This window comes from Oncorhynchus nerka, linkage group LG20 (assembly GCF_034236695.1).
Source record: "Oncorhynchus nerka isolate Pitt River linkage group LG20, Oner_Uvic_2.0, whole genome shotgun sequence".
In the NCBI taxonomy this organism is placed as follows: domain Eukaryota; kingdom Metazoa; phylum Chordata; class Actinopteri; order Salmoniformes; family Salmonidae; genus Oncorhynchus; species Oncorhynchus nerka.
The window spans coordinates 15,920,302-15,938,502 of record NC_088415.1 but is presented as its reverse complement, the minus strand read 5'-3'; the positions used below and the strand labels follow the sequence as shown (position 1 = coordinate 15,938,502).

The 18,201-nt window shown below is 45.0% G+C and overlaps 1 protein-coding gene across 1 annotated transcript in view; it reads right to left on the bottom strand.

Annotated features, from left to right (window-relative positions):
- wnt5a (wingless-type MMTV integration site family, member 5a) overlaps positions 1–16,594 on the bottom strand; it is a 32,667-nt gene extending 16,073 nt beyond the window's left edge. The window contains exons 1-3 of the mRNA XM_065005263.1: positions 15,358–16,594; positions 11,832–11,995; positions 479–726 (exon numbers count right to left, since the gene is read on the bottom strand). Of these exons, the coding sequence (XP_064861335.1) occupies positions 479–726; positions 11,832–11,971 (388 nt within the window). The 5' untranslated portion in view covers positions 11,972–11,995; positions 15,358–16,594. The remainder of the gene's footprint in view (positions 1–478; positions 727–11,831; positions 11,996–15,357) is intronic.
- Positions 16,595–18,201: the final 1,607 nt, after the last annotated feature.

Genomic DNA, 18,201 nt, shown 5'->3' with positions numbered 1-18,201 from the left:
GTATCAGAACTACCTGTGACTGCAGAGTACAATACAACAAGAGCATAACTAGAGTAGAGAGCATAATGTAGGAGTGTATCAGAACTACCTGTGACTGCAGAGTACAATACAACAGAGAGCATAATGTAGGAGCGTATCAGAACTACCTGTGATTGCAGAGTACAATACAACAGAGAGCATAATGTAGGAGTGTATCAGAACTACCTGTGACTGCAGAGTACAATACAACAGAGAGCATAATGTAGGAGTGTATCAGAACTACCTGTGACTGCAGAGTACAATACAACAGAGAGCATAATGTAGGAGTATATCAGAACTACCTGTGACTGCAGAGTACAAAACAACAGAGAGCATAATGTAGGAGTGTATCAGAACTACCTGTGACTGCAGAGTACAATACAACAGAGAGCATAATGTAGGAGTGTTTCAAAACTACCTGTGACTGAAGGACACGCTAACCACTGAGCTAAAGACTGACCTATCTGCATGACCCGTCCGAACACGGAGGAGTTGTCCACGGTGCTGCAGTTCCACCGGCGGTGTCTGAACTGGTACTGACACTCCCTGATGCCCGTCTTGGCGCCCTCGCCAATGTACTGCATGTGGTCCTGGTAGAGCTGGCACAGCTTCTTCTGGCCCTGGGATAGACCCACCAGCTGGCTGCACAGAGGCTGGGCACCGATGATGTAGGCCTCAGGGATCAGCAGAGGGTTCATGGCTAGAGACCTGGACAGAGGGAGAGGGAGACAGAGAAACACACTTTTCTAATAGAGACCTGGACAGAGGGAGAGGGAGACAGAGAAACACACTTTTCTAATAGAGACCTGGACAGAGAGAGACAGAGAAACACACTTTTCTAATAGAGACCTGGACAGAGAGAGAGGGAGACAGAGAAACACACTTTTCTAATAGAGACCTGTACAGAGAGAGAGGGAGACAGAGAAACACACTTTTCTAATAGAGACCTGGACAGAGAGAGAGAGAAACACACTTTTCTAATAGAGACCTGACAGAGAAAGACAGAGAAACACTTTTCTAATAGAGACCTGGACAGAGAGAGAGGAGAAACACACTTTTCTAATAGAGACCTGGACAGAGAGAAGAGAAACACACTTTTCTAGACAGAGAAGGGAGACAGAGAAACACACTTTTCTAATAGAGACCTGGACAGAGAGAGAGGGAGACAGAGAAACACACTTTTCTAATAGAGACCTGGACAGAGGAGAGGAGACAGAGAAACACACTTTTCTAATAGAGACCTGACAGAGAAACACACTTTTCTAATAGAGACCTGGACAGAGACCTGGAGAGGGAGACAGAGAAACACACTTTTTTAGAGACCTGGACAGAGAGAGAGGGAGACAGAGAAACACACTTTTCTAATAGAGACCTGGACAGAGAGAGAGGGAGACAGAGAAACACACTTTTCTAATAGAGACCTGGACAGAGGGAGAGGGAGACAGAGAAACACACTTTTCTAATAGAGACCTGGACAGAGAGAGAGACAGAGACAGAGAAACACACTTTTCTAATGGAGAGACCTGGAGACAGAGAAACACACTTTTCTAATAGAGACCTGGGCAGAGGGAGACAGAGAAACACACTTTTCTAATAGAGACCTAGACAGAGAGGAGACAGGGAGACAGAGAAAGACACACTTTTCTAATAGAGACCTGGACAGAGGGAGAGGGAGACAGAGAAACACACTTTTCTAATAGAGACCTGGACAGAGGGAGACAGAGAAACACACTTTTCTAATAGAGACCTGTACAGAGAGGAGAGACAGAGAAACACACTTTTCTAATAGAGACCTGGACAGAGAGAGAGGGAGACAGAGAAACACACTTTTCTAATAGAGACCTGGACAGAGAGAGAGGGAGACAGAGAAACACACTTTTCTAATAGAGACCTGGACAGAGGGAGAGGGAGACAGAGAAACACACTTTTCTAATAGAGACCTGGACAGAGGGAGAGGGAGACAGAGAAACACACTTTTCTAATAGAGACCTGGACAGAGGGAGAGGGAGACAGAGAAACACACTTTTCTAATAGAGACCTGGACAGAGGGAGAGGGAGACAGAGAAACACACTTTTCTAATAGAGACCTGGACAGAGAGAGAGAGGGAGACAGAGAAACACACTTTTCTAATAGAGACCTGGGCAGAGAGAGACAGAGAAACACACTTTTCTAATATAGACATGGACAGAGAGAGAGAGACAGAGAAACACACTTTTCTAATAGAGACCTGGACAGAGAGAGAGGGAGACAGAGAAACACACTTTTCTAATAGAGACCTGGACAGAGGGAGAGGGAGACAGAGAAACACACTTTTCTAATAGAGACCTGGACAGAGAGAGAGGAGACAGAGAAACACACTTTTCTAATAGAGACCTGGACAGAGGGAGAGGGAGACAGAGAAACACACTTTTCTAATAGAGACCTGGACAGAGGGAGAGGGAGACAGAGAAACACACTTTTCTAATAGAGACCTGGACAGAGGGAGAGGGAGACAGAGAAACACACTTTTCTAATAGAGACCTGGACAGAGGGAGAGGGAGACAGAGAAACACACTTTTCTAATAGAGACCTGGACAGAGAGAGAGAGGGAGACAGAGAAACACACTTTTCTAATAGAGACCTGGACAGACAGAGAGGGAGACAGAGAGGGAGACAGAGAGGGAGAGAGGGAGACAGAGAGGGAGACAGAGAGGGAGACAGAGAGGGAGACAGAGAGGGAGACAGAGAGGGAGAGAGAGGGAGACAGAGAGGGAGACAGAGAGGCTGGGAACTGATGATGTATGCATATGGACATTTAGTTCATGGTCACAGACCTGTACAGAGCAAACCCATCATCAGAACAATTCAACCAGCCTTTTACACACGTACACGCACACACAGGTGCGCACACACAGGTGCGCACACACACATACACAGGCGCGCACACACACATACACAGGCGCGCACACACTAGAGGTCGACCGATTAATCGGAATGGCAGATTAACTAGGGCAGATTTCAAGTTTTCAGAACAATCGGAAATCAGTATTTTTTTTTTACACCTTTATTTAACTAGACAAGTCAGTTAAGAACACATTCTTATTTTCAATGACGGCCTAGGAACGGTGGGTTAACTGCCTCATTCAGGGGCAGAACGACAGATTTTTACCTTGTCAGCTCGGGGGATTCAACCTTACAGTTAACTAGTCCAACGCTTTAACCACCTGCCTCTCATTACACTCCATGAGGAGCCTGCCTGTTACGCGAATGCAGTAAGCCAAGGTAAGTTGCTAGCTAGCATTAAACTTATCTTATAAAAAACAATCAATCGTAATCACTAGTTAACTAAACATGGTTGATGATATTACTAGTTTATCTAGCGTGTCCTGCGTTGCATATAATCGATGCGGTGCGTATCATTGCTCCAATGTGTACCTAACCATAAACATGAATGCCTTTCTTAAAATCAATACACAGAAGTATATATTTTTAAACCTGCATATTTAGCTAAAAGAAATCCAGGTTAGCAGGCAATATTAACCAGGTGAAACTGTCACTTCTCTTGGGTTCATTGCACGCAGAGTCAGTGTATATGCAACAGTTTGGGACGCATAATTTGCCAGAATTGTATGTAATTATGACATAACATTGAAGGTTGTGCAATGTACCAGGAATATTTAGACTAATGGATGCCACCCCTTAGATAAAATACGGAACGGTTCCCTATTTCACTGAAAGAATAAGCGTCTTGTTTTCGAGATGATCGTTTCCGGATTCAACCATATTAATGACCTACGGCTCGTATTTCTGTGTGTTATCATGTTATAACTAAGTCTATGATTTGATAGAGCAGTCTGACTGAGCGATGGTAGGCAGCAGCAGGCTCGTAAGCATTCATTCAAACAGCACTTTCGTGCATTTGCCAGCAGCTGTTTATGACTTCAAGCCTATCAACTCCCGAGATTAGACTGGTGTAACCGATGTGAAATGGCTAGTTAGTTAGCGGGGTGCACGCTAATAGCGTTTCAAACGTCACTCGCTCTGAGACTTGGAGTGGTTGTTCCCCTTGCTCTGCAAGGGCCGCGGCTTTTGTGGAGCGATGGGTAACGCTGCTTTGAGGGTGTCTGTTGTCGATGTGTTCCTGGTTCGAGCGAGGAGAGGGACGGAAGCTATACTGTTACACTGGCAATACTAAAGTGCCTATAAGAACCTCCAATAGTCAAAGGTATATGAAATACAAATGGTATAGAGAGAAATAGTCCTATAATAACTACAACCTAAACTTCTTACCTGGGAATATTGAAGACACATGTTAAAAGGAACCACCAGCTTTCATATGTTCTCATGTTCTGAGCAAGGAACTGAAACGTTAGCTTTTTACATAGCACATATTGCACTTTTACTTTCTTCTACTTTGTTTTTGCATTATTTAAACCAAATTGAAAATGTTTCATTACTTATTTGAGCCTAAATTGATTTTATTTCTGTATTATATTAAGTTACAATAAGTGTTCATTCAGTATTGTTGTAATTGTCATTATTACAAATAAATAAATAAAATCGTCCGATTAATCTGTATCAGCTTTTTTTGGTCCTCCAATAATTGGTATCGGTTGACCTCTAGCACACACACACACACAGTCGCGCGCGCACACACACACACACACACACAGGCGTGCGCGCACACACACACACAGGCGCGCGCGCACACACACACACACACACACACACACACACACACACACACACACACACACACGCACACACACGCACGCACACACACACACACACACACACACACACACACACGCGCACACACGCGCACACACACACGCACACGCGCACACACGCACACACGCAGCTCATCCTAACCTCCCCAGAGCAGCACAATTAGCCTCCACTGTAACCAGATCTACTGAGGAGAGCAGCCAGGGAGGGAGGGAGGGAGGGAGGGAACCCCCCTTCTCACACACACATACACACTCCTGACTCACTCTGACACAGTAAATCATTTGCACCTGCGTGTCTTTTACTGGAGGAAAGTCACACACACCTCAGCAGTCTACAGTAGCTATTTCTGTGTGTGATAATGTGTGAGTCTGTGGTAGTGTGTGTGTGTGTGTGTGTGTGTGTGTGTGTGTGTACTGTGTGTGTGTACTGTGTACTGTGTGTACTGTGTGTGTGTGTGTGTGTGTGTGTGTACTGTGTGTGTGTACTGTGTGTGTGTGTACTGTGTGTGTGTGTACTGTGTGTGTGTGTGTGTGTGTGTACTGTGTGTGTGTGTGTGTGTACTGTGTGTGTGTGTGTGTGTGTGTGTATGTGTGTGTGTGTGTGTGTGTGTGTGTGTGTGTGTGTGTGTGTGTGTGTGTGTGTGTGTGTGTGTGTACTGTGTGTGTGTGTGTGTGTGTGTACTGTGTGTGTGTGTGTGTACTGTGTGTGTGTGTGTGTGTGTGTATGTACTGTGTGTGTGTACTGTGTGTGTGTGTGTGTGTGTGTGTGTGTGTGTGTGTACTGTGTGTGTGTGTGTGTCAACTGTGTGTGTGTGTGTGTGTGTGTGTGTGTGTGTGTGTGTGTGTGTGGTGTGTGTGTGTGTGTGTGTGTGTGTGTGTGTGTGTGTAGTGTGTGTGTGTGTGTGTGTGTGTGTGTGTGTGTGTGTGTGTGTGTGTGTGTGTGTGTGTGTGTACTAAATCATATGAAAAGACAATCCATGGAAGGTCCCTTGCCATTGCTTTAGTCAACTATATAAAGTAACAAGAGATTAATTAATCCAACTTGAAGGAAGTGAAAAGCTACGGTTTCCTTTGATCCTCTGTCTCGTGACATCAGTACAGATCATTACTGCACTATTCTCTCTAACGTCTTTGTTATATTGTTAGTTTGCTATAAACATTACTGCACTATTCTCTCTAACGTCTTTGTTGTATTGTATCTTCTTGCTATAAACAAGTAGAAAAGCATCTGTAAAAGACAGTTTTCACTCGGCACAAATTCTTCAGCGTTTTGCAGTTACAAATACTATACACACAGCATACAACCACACACCAAATACTATACACAGCATACAACCACACACCAAATACTATACACAGCATACAACCACACACCAAATACTATACACAGCATACAACCACACACCAAATACTATACACAGCATACAACCACACACCAAATACTATACACAGCATACAACCACACACCAAATACTATACACAGCATACAACCACACACCAAATACTATACACAGCATACAACCACACACCAAATACAGACACTAACAGGATCCAAATCTGATCTAATTTGATCTATGCTCCTATGGTGATGTGTCAACACTGTTTCCCCTGTGTATAAAACCTACTATATCATCTGCATGTTCACATTTAGACTGGTCTCCTACTGGCAGACAAACACACACTACCAGAGACACACACACACACTAACACAGACAAACACACACTACCAGAGACACACACACACACACACTACCACAGACACACACACACACACTACCACAGACACACACACACACTACCACAGACACACACACACACTACCAGAGACACACACACACACACTACCACAGACACACACACTACCACAGACACACACACACACTACCACAGACACACACACACACTACCACAGACACACACACACACTACCACAGACACACACTACCAGAGACACACACACACACACTACCACAGACACACACACACACTCCACCAGACACACACACACACACACTACCACAGACACACACACTACCACAGACACACACACACACACACTACCACAGACACACACACAACCACAGACACACACACACACACACTACCACAGACACACTACCACAGACACACTACCACAGACACACTACCACAGACACACTACCACAGACACACACACACACACTACCAGAGACACACACACACACACACTACCACAGACACACACACACACTACCACAGATACACACACTCCACCAGACACACACACACACTACCACAGACACACACACACACACACACTTCCACAGACACACACACTCCACCAGACACAAACACTACCACAGACACACAAACACTACCACAGACAGACACACAAACACTACCACAGACAGACACACAAACACTACCACAGACAGACACACAAACACTACCACAGACAGACACACACACACTACCACAGACAGACACACACACACTACCACAGACAGACACACACACTACCACAGACAGACACACACACTACCACAGACACACTACCACAGACACACACACACACACACTACCACAGACACACACACTACAACAGACACACACACACACAAACTCCACCAGACACACACACTACCACACACACACAAACTCCACCAGAGACACACACTACCACAGACAGACAAACACTACCACAGACAGACAAACACTACCACAGACAGACACTACCACACACACACACACACAAACACAGACACACACACACACACAAACACAGACACACACACCAACTTCCACGGAAACACACAATACCACAGACACACTATCACAGACATGCACACACACACTACCACAGACACACACACACTACCACAGACACACACACACACACACTACCACAGACACACACACTCCCACAGATACACAAACACTACCACAGACACACACACTACCAGAGACACACACAGACCACCACAGACACACACACACACACGACAACAGACACTACCACACACTACCAGAGACACACACACTACCACAGACACACACACACACTACCACACACACACACACAAATTACCACACACCCACTCCACCACAGACAACCACAGAGACACACAATCACTACCACAGACACACACACATACACCACACACACACACACTACCACAGAAACACATAACTACAGACACACACACACACACACTACTACAGAAAAACAACCACAGAGACACACACTTCAACAGACACACTACCACAGACACACTACCACCGACACGCACACACTACCACAGACACACACACTACCACACACACACTACCACAGACACACACATTACTGCAGACACACACACTAACACAGACACAACACACACACACACTACCACAGAAAAACACACACACAACCACAGACACACACACACACTACCACAGACTACCACAGGCAGACACACACACACACACACACTACTACTACAGACACACAACCACAGAGACACACACTTCAACAGACACACTACCACAGACACACTACTACCGACACACACACACTACCACAGACACACACACTACCACCGACACACATACTACCACACACACACAAACACACAACCACAGACACTCTACCACAGACACACACACACTACCACAGACACAGACACCGACACACACTCCACCACAGACACACACACACACTACCACAGGCCCACACACTACCACAGACAGACAAATACTACCATAGACAGACACACTACCACAGACACACACACACACACTACCACAGACAGACACACACACAGACTACCAGACACACACAGACTACCAGACACACACAGACTACCACAGACACACAAACACGACCACAGACACACACACACACACACACTACCACAGACACACAGACACACACACTACCACAGACACACACTATCACAGGCAGACACACATACACTACACCAGACACACAACCACAGAGACACACACTTCAGACACACTACCACAGACACACTACCACCGACACACACACACTACCACCGACACACACACACGCACACTACCACACACACACACACACACACACTCCACCACAGACACACACACACACACACAACCACAGGCGCACACACAGACAAACACTACCACAGACACACACACACACACTACCACAGAAAGACACACACACACTACCACAGACACAGACACACACTACCACAGGCGGACACACACACACACACACACACACACTACTACAGACTCACAACCACAGACACACTTCAACAGACACACTACCACAGACACACACACACTACCACAGACACACAAACACGCACTACCACAGACACACTACCACAGACACACCCACACTACCACCGACACACACACACACACTACCACAGACACACACACACACCCTACCACAGACACACTACCACAGACACACACATACACGCACGACCACAGACACACACACACGACCACAGACACACACACACACACACACACACACTACCAGACACACACACGCACACACTACCAGACACACTACCAGACACACACACTACCACAGATACACACACGCTACCACAGACACACACGCTACCACAGACACACACGCTACCACAGACACAGACACACCAACACACACACACACACTACCACAGACACACACACACCAACACACACACGCACACACTGACTACCACAGACACACACTGACTACCACAGACACACACAACACACACCGACTACCACAGAAACACACACCCACAGAGTGAGAAAGTCACTTCTATGGAGTTCGTGTCTGCACATATTTGGATATATACCCAAAAACCACAGCATTCTGTTTTATACAATATTCACAATTTTGGTTTGGCAAAAACATTGAGAAAGAAAGTAGGAGAGTCAAAAAATGTGTATATCTTAAAGGCTTATGTGCTGGAGTCAGAGAGACATGGAGAAATGGAGTCAAAGAGACATGGAGTCAGAGAGACATGGAGTCAGAGAGACAGAGAGACATGGAGTCAGAGAGACAGAGAGACATGGAGTCAGACAGACAGAGAGACATGGAGTCAGAGAGACAGAGAGTTAGAGAGACAGAGAGTCAGAGAGACATGGAGAAATTGAGTCAGAGAGTCAGAGAGAAATGGAGTCAGAGAGACAGAGAGACATGGTGTCAGAGAGACATGGGGTCAGAGAGACATGAAAGCATGGAGTCAGAGAGACATGGAGTCAGAGAGACAGAGAGACATGGAGTCAGAGAGACATGAAAACATGGAGTCAGAGAGACATGGAGTCAGAGATACATGGAGACAGAGAGACATGGAGTCAGAGAGACATGGAGTCAGAGAGACATGGAGTCAGAGAGACATGAAAACATGGAGTCAGAGAGACATGGAGTCAGAGAGACCGAGAGACATGGAGTCAGAGAGACATGAAGACATGGATTCAGAGAGACATGGAGACAGAGAGACATGGAGTCAGAGAGACATGAACACATGGAGTCAGAGAGACAGAGAGACATGGAGACAGAGAGACATGGAGTCAGAGAGACAGAGAGACAGAGAGACATGGAGTCAGAGAGACAGAGAGACATGGAGTCAGAGAGACATGAAGACATGGATTCAGAGAGACATGGAGACAGAGAGACATGGAGTCAGAGAGACCGAGAGACATGGAGTCAGAGAGACATGAAGACATGGATTCAGAGAGACATGGAGACAGAGAGACATGGAGTCAGAGAGACATGAACACATGGAGTCAGAGAGACAGAGAGACATGGAGACAGAGAGACATGGAGTCAGAGAGACAGAGAGACAGAGAGACATGGAGTCAGAGAGACAGAGAGACATGGAGCCAGAGAGACATGGAGTCAGAGAGACATGGAGCCAGAGAGACATGGAGCCAGAGAAACCGAGAGACATGGAGCCAGAGAGACATGAAGACATAGAGTTAGAGAGACATGAAGACATGGAGTCAGAGAGACATAGAGACAGAGAGACATGGAGACAGAGAGACATGGAGACATGTAGTCAGAGAGACATGAAAACATGGAGTCAGAGAGACATGAAGACATGGAGTCAGAGAGACATGGAGTCAGAGAGACAGAGAGACATGGAGCCAGAGAGACATGGAGTCAGAGAGACATGGAGTCAGAGAGACAGAGAGACATGGAGTAAGAGAGACATGGAGTCAGAGAGACAGAGAGACATGGAGTCAGAGAGACATGGAGTCAGAGAGACAGAGAGACATGGAGTCAGAGAGACAGAGAGACATGGAGTCAGAGAGACAGAGAGACATGGAGTCAGAGAGACAGAGAGACATGGAGACAGAGAAACATAGAGACAGAGAAACATGGAGACAGAGAGACATGGAGTCAGAGAGACATGGAGACAGAGAGACATGGAGACAGAGAGACATGGTGTCAGAGAGACAGAGAGACATGGAGTCAGAGAGACATGGAGACAGAGAGACATGGAGACAGAGAGTCAGAGAGACAGAGAGATATATAGTCAGAGAGACAGAGAGTCAGAGAGACATGGAGACAGAGAGACATGGAGTCAAAGAGACATGGAGACAGAGAGACATGGAGACAGAGAGACATGGAGTCAGAGAGACATGAAAACATGGAGTCAGAGAGACCGAGAGACATGAAGACATAGAGTTAGAGAGACATGAAGACATAGAGTTAGAGAGACATGAAGACATGGAGTCAGAGAGACATGGAGTCAGAGAGACATGGAGTCAAAGAGACATGGAGTCAAAGAGACATGGAGACAGAGAGACATGACATGGAGTCAGAGATACATGGATACAGAGAGACATGGAGTCAGAGAATCATGGAGACAGAGAGACATGGAGTCAGAGAGACAGAGAGACATCGAGACAGAGAGACATGGAGTCAGAGAGACATGGAGTCAGAGAGACATGGAGTCAGAGAGACATGGAGTCAGAGTAAGAGAGTCAGCATGTTGTATCATGTGGTGGGATCGGAGCGGCCCGTCTCACACTCACAGAGAGAGAGAGAGAGAGAGAGGGGGGGGGGGATCAAATGGCACAGCCACCACTCTGGCACAGCCACCACATTTAGAGTAGGGCAGTATGATGTAGAGTATACATACCACCATGAGTTGGCCTCCACCACCACCTGCAGGAGCAGTGTGAGCAGTGTGAGGGCGAACACACACGGTCTGGAGTCCAACACACTCCCCGCCGGTGCCGAGGGACAGCATACACGCACCAGCCTCCGCAGGAACAACATGCTGGACCAGTTACTGAATCAGCTCTGTGGAGAGACGGCAGTACAGACAGATCAGACACACACGCACAACCGATAGCCAGTCCACATGCACGCTCGCACGCTCACACACACACAGAACAGAGGACTGTACACATATCCTGTCTGTCTGAGTCCATCTGTATCCACAGTCAGACTGTGAAAGGGTAAGAGGGTGTTACAAAATGCTGTGTATGGTATGTGGTGTGTGACTGTCAGAGAGATAAAGAAACATTACTTATGAGTGTACTGTTGCTCTCCCTCTGTGTGTGTACATACATATATATATCGCTATATATACACACATATACATATATCTGTGTGTGAGCATGTGTGTGTGTGAGCGTGTGTGTGTGTGTGTGCCTTGTGTTGAGAGGCCTGGGGCCATCGGTGCTTGCAGCAGAGCAGTCCTCTGGCAGCAGGTGAGTGTGTGAATCACAGAAGACAGAATAACAATGGCCTTCAAACCCCCTTCAACCAGACATTCCTAACAGACAGTCAGTTCATTATACCAACGATAAGAGCATTCTTCTCCTGCGCCAATCAGACAAGGAGAGAGAGAGACCCCCTCTGTTCAACTATAGCACAGTGATGCACTTAATAAATTGACATGTAATGCGCAGTTAAAAACAGATGAGAGATAAAAATACACACATTCCTACAGAAGCTCTAAATATACTTTCATATTCTGTTTCTTAAATCGGTATCTTCTTAAAGGATCCTAGTCCATTGATGAAATGTCCTATTAGCCTCTCTCCCACTCTGTTCGGAGACAAGTTTTTCCAGTTCGCGTATAGCTTAAATATTGCTTTCGCATTTGACCAATCACTAGACCTATTTCAATTCATGACGATGTGAAATGATTGTTTAAGGTGTATTAGGCTTAGCCTAGCCTATGTTGATTAAATCAATTACAAGACAAGCATAAGCTATTTATTGAGTTATGAGGAAGTTCTGTAAACTATTAATTCTATTATTATTTAATTGCGTCATCTTTTTTAACAAATACTATTTTAGGATCATTTTAAATGATACGAAATAAACACAAAACTGTCCATAATTTAATGAAGCCTAAACATTAGGCTATTTATCCGTTCGTGACCCAGTTACAAGGCTGTCCATATTTTTCTGTGGGTTTGAAAATGAACACTTTTTATATCCAAATGAATGCACTTTTTGCTATTAATATTTGATTCGTTAATTCGTTCCATGATCATTTTGTAAGTAAGTTATTATAACACTAATCGTCCTAATAACAAGTGTTCACCACGGAATAACCCATCATTTGAATTTTTAAAAATGCGCAGAAAGCATTCATGTAGACATTTATCTACATTAAGTTTATAAATGCGTGGATCATATATATAAAATAAATATTAAATGTGGAATTGGAAGGCTACTACATTTTAAATAATGACAATATGAAAACCTAAATGGATATCTTTAAAAACATAGTGTGTGTGTGTTTTTTTTAAACGTAATTTCTTATTAGTATGGCATACGCTTTGAAGCCGTACATGCAGGTCAACAACCAACTATTTAATAATGGGTGGTAGGTTACAGTGTCGATGTCCAGGTGAAGTTGAGATTTTATTAACTGTAAATTACTTTTGAAAATCGTGATTTTAATGCGAAATCTGCAAAACAAGTTTGCATAATTTAAGAAGTATGAGCCTATAAATCCAATTCCGTTTTTGGGTCTGGAATAATTTGAATGTCTGCTGTTCTGATTCTAATGAAAAGGCAAACGCCATAACAGTCTAAATCATTTCCCTCAAATGTTTCCTGCTGTTTAGAAAGTGGCATCTCTGCATGGTCATTTTCGAGTTTAATTCCAAATGTTCTCTCACTCACACACACTTTCAGTTGCGCACTGCCGTTCGGGCTGGCGGCTAAAGTCCCCATTTTTATATAGGCCGTGAAAAATGCCCGGCCCGGTTACATCAAATCATTTATAAACTAAATGTATAGCCTACATTAGTCTGAATGGTAGCCACCGCTTGTCTCGGATATTGCTGGCTTCCTTCAGTCCTACGGGTGCATGGAGTGGGCTGAAATAGTGAGAGCAATGGGGTGCACGTGAATGCTGAATCAGTGGAAGGCTAACCTTTAACCGGTAACCGTGACCTGTCATACAAACAACCAGGTTTGAGGTCCTGGAGACGCCTCCATTTCGTCAATTCAGGGGTTCAATTGAATGAAATTCCAATTCATTCAAAACATTTTTTTAAGAGTCATTCATTTTCTTGAATGAACCCAACAAGCAAGTGATGCAGAGAAAACACCGTTCAGACCAGACCACCACTCCTCGGTATTAACGATATGGTCAGCGCACACCGAGTAGGGCTATTGAATTATGATGGAAACGGCCTAATTTCGGCTCCACCCTGAGCAGTGAGAATCATGAATGGACTTGGACGGGCAAAAAAAGTCTATTACATATCAGCTAATCAAGTTAACTAAATGAATGTTCAAATCTTACAGGGTAAAACCAACAAACGCGTTGGTTTTGATACCCCCGTATAATACTCGAATACAATAAATGAATACCATCTACACATTTACAGGGGAATAAATTAAGCCTAAACCATAATACGAAATATCGGTCAATATTTAAATACTACGTTTCAAATATTTAATATCGCCTATTTCTGTTCCTGAGAACAACTCTGAAGAGAAAATAAACATGACCAAGGAGTAAAAGGCCTGTGTAGCTCAATCAATTATCGTCAGATTGACAAATAAATGCTCCTGTAAAAAGCGTCCTTGACATGGTTTATTGATTCATCTTGGAAGTATAATGAATAAATCAGTGTGTGTCCATTGTTTCGTCCATGTCAGATGTAGACTAAATGTACATACATGAAAAACCGCCTTCAAGGGACGCTGTGCTTTTTCATTAACAGTCAACATAAATAGATGCATTAAGCGTTACCAAATATTCATCAATGCAAATCAGTCCCCCCCCCACACACACACACACACACACACAGTTTTAGGAGGCCAGAGGAGGGAGCCAGAGTCTATGTTTTGATGGACGGAGAGGGAGCAGAGCATGCGAAGAGAGAGAAAGACAGCAAGGGTGGCATTACAAATTAAAACATGTGGCATTAGTTTAACACTGCACAAACAAAGAGTTTTAAAAAGTGTACTTCAGGAGAAAAATTATAATGGTTAAGATAAAAATGCGTTTATATAGGCTGCAGGCTGCGGTCAAACAAACGAGAATCATTCCTAACGAAAAATTAGTCCTAAGCATGCCAAGAATCGAGGACGTAATTTGGGAAAAGGTTTTCGTTTTTTTTAGTTGCTAACCGATCTCTAAATAACTATTCGATAACGAACAAAATCAGACAGCAAACTATACTCACCACGGAAAACAATTCTTTACGAACGATAATCCACTTTGGTGAGATGATTATTAAAGGAATAATCCCAGTGCCAAGGCCGTAGTGGGCTCGAGAGACTCCTTTTACTTATACCGTTGGCTCAGGTCGGTTTCTATCCAAAGCAGTTAGTGCTAAATCTGGGTTGTACGGGATAGTGTCCGGTGTGTAACGGAGGAGGGTGGCAGTAACCGTGGTAGTCCTGCGGCTCAGTTTCGGAAGACTGGCATAGGCGATCCGTTATCGACGAATGCGCTCCGTGAGCGCGGGACAGCGGAGAGGAGAGCTCTTGCAGAGACGACGGGGGTTATTTACAATGTCCAGCAGCACTATGAATATTTAGAGCCTTTAACAAACGTGGGCGTGAATCCGCGGAAACAATTAATGACAAATAAAACATTCACAAGAAACTAACTAGCAAGTGCCCGTGGCCAGAAACTAACTAGCAAGTGCCCGTGGCCAGAAACTAACTAGCAAGTGCCCGTGGCCAGAAACTAACTAGCAAGTGCCCGTGGCCAGAAACGTCAGCTGTAATAAACTGTTGCCAAAGCTCTTTTGATGGTTGGGAGGATTGATAGCGGTAGCTTTATCCTTCCAAGTTTCCTTGCAGATTTGTAGAGGTTCCGAAGGCTTTGTAGAGGTTCCGACGGGCTGGCACTAATGTGTAAAGCGCAGGTAAACACATGAACTGGTGATAGGTGAGAAGAGATGATCCTACAGCGGTGACACCTTGAACTCAGAGCGTGTTCTACCTGTGGTAACATCCACACTGCAGGGTTCCTCGCCACAAACCTGAGGCCGTTATTTCATCCTCCATTCTGCACAGAACTACGCCGCTTTCTCCTGAACTCCTCCGTTGATTTACTCTGGAACAAAAACTTTACCAGCAAAAAGTGCGTTCAACACATCCAACTTTGAGTGGTGGAAGACACGAATTGCCGCAAATCCACTCCAAGCTCGTCACTGGAAGAAAACTCCAAACAGCAGTACTGTGTGAGAGATGGAGAACTCGCTTGGAGAAGGTACGCTCGTGGAGATAACACCCGCCCGATAGTGTGTGTGTGTGTTGAAGAGCAACTCCTTCTTCTGTCACCTGCCTCGTCGCCTCCTCTCTCTAACTAGCAAACCCTAGCACTGATGCGCGGGGGAAAACTTCTAGATGGCGCATGCGCTCCACATTTTCTCCCAAAGCCCTTCTTTAAAGTCACTAAACTTTCTACGGCAAAGAAAGCGGGCCAAGTGGGAAAGACTCGCAACTTGCGTCTAGGTGAAATTGTAAAAAAAAAAAAAAGGGCGGAACGGGCTGTAACAAAACAAGCGTCTCTATTACCTAAAATAAACGTATAAAGCACCCGGGGCTATTAGTCTATCCGTGCCAGAGCCGAGTTAGGATTTTCAGACGCAGGGGATCGAGTTACCTCCCAGTAAAAACCAAGACAAGCAGTTCGACACTGTTTGCTTATACAGAGTGCTCTCATCATGCGCAGGACTGTATGCATAAGCATTATGGTCATTAGAATAACTATTATTTTATCGCCGAACATGGACGTTATCGCAGAACACTGGACATGAACAAGATGGAGGTATGACGGCGAAGTGTTCCGGGTTTGTGACATTATTGTTTAACAGACTTTCAGACTACAAGCTCCAAACTTTTTTTTTTTTAGGAGAGAGAAGTCGGGGGCAGCAAACCATTATTAATTGGTTTATAAAGTATTTCCACCAATCACAGATCTGGTTCAAATGTATTTGGATTCTAGTGGATTTGAGAGGAAAGGAAATAAAACAAATCTATCAATGATTGTTGGAAAAAAACGATTTCTAAATGCTAACTAAACATATACTTTCTGCTTAGTCACCTGAATGCCTGGCTGCCTGCCCAAATAAAGACTTGTTCAAACTGTGTGTGTGTGAGTGTGTGTGTCTGTCTGTGTGTGTGTGTGTGTGTGTGTGTGTGTGTGGTGTGTGTGTGTGTGTGAGTGTGAGTGTGTGTGTGAGAGTGTGTGTGTGAGTGTGTGTGTGAGAGTGTGTGTGTGTGTGTGTGAGTGTGTGTGAGTGTGTGTGCTCTGATGTCACATTCACATTCATAGTGCCTTCCAATCTTTGAAAGGCCTGCCTCTGCAGTGCTTTTTTGTGATCGGAGAGATGAGTGAGTTTGCCCTTGGAGTCCTCATTGTTGTGTCTGTGTGTGCACCATAGAGGTGCCATGAGATCGCACCAGACAGTCACTGTATCATTAAGAGAGGGAGAGGCCAAGCTGTTGTCTGTAAGCACAAAGTGAAGGAGAGCTTTACATTGTAACACTGTCATCATCCATCAGGGGAGAAAGGTGAGAGAGGGAGGGACAGAGAGACATTGCCTGCCTACTAGTCTCCATAGCTGTAGTGTAGACAGTGCTGAGCCCATGCTCCATTGCTGATAGCTAGCTTGTGTGCAGTATGCATTATTATTAAGGCAGCGGTTGGATGAGCTGTGACTGGGTTAGTGGTCCTATCCCCTGCCGAGTCCCCCAACATCCGGATGTTCTGGTTTCCAGGGGAAACGGAAAGAGAGCCTGTGACGTCACTTCCACTTTTGGACGTTAACAAGGCGTTACTCCAGCTTAACTCCTCCTCCACATTTACTGGATTGGTTGAACAGAGCAGAAGAGAACTTCCCCTGACAGTCTTTTGACCAGTATGTAGGGGATCCAGTTTCAGGCATGGATTTTACGCCTGCTACGTTAGGTTCCAGTGGCCCTAAAACAAGCCCAACCACGTAACTGAACCCCCCTTTAATCACCACCACTCACTACCCCTTCCCCCCAGGAGGAAAGCTGGACAACATCTG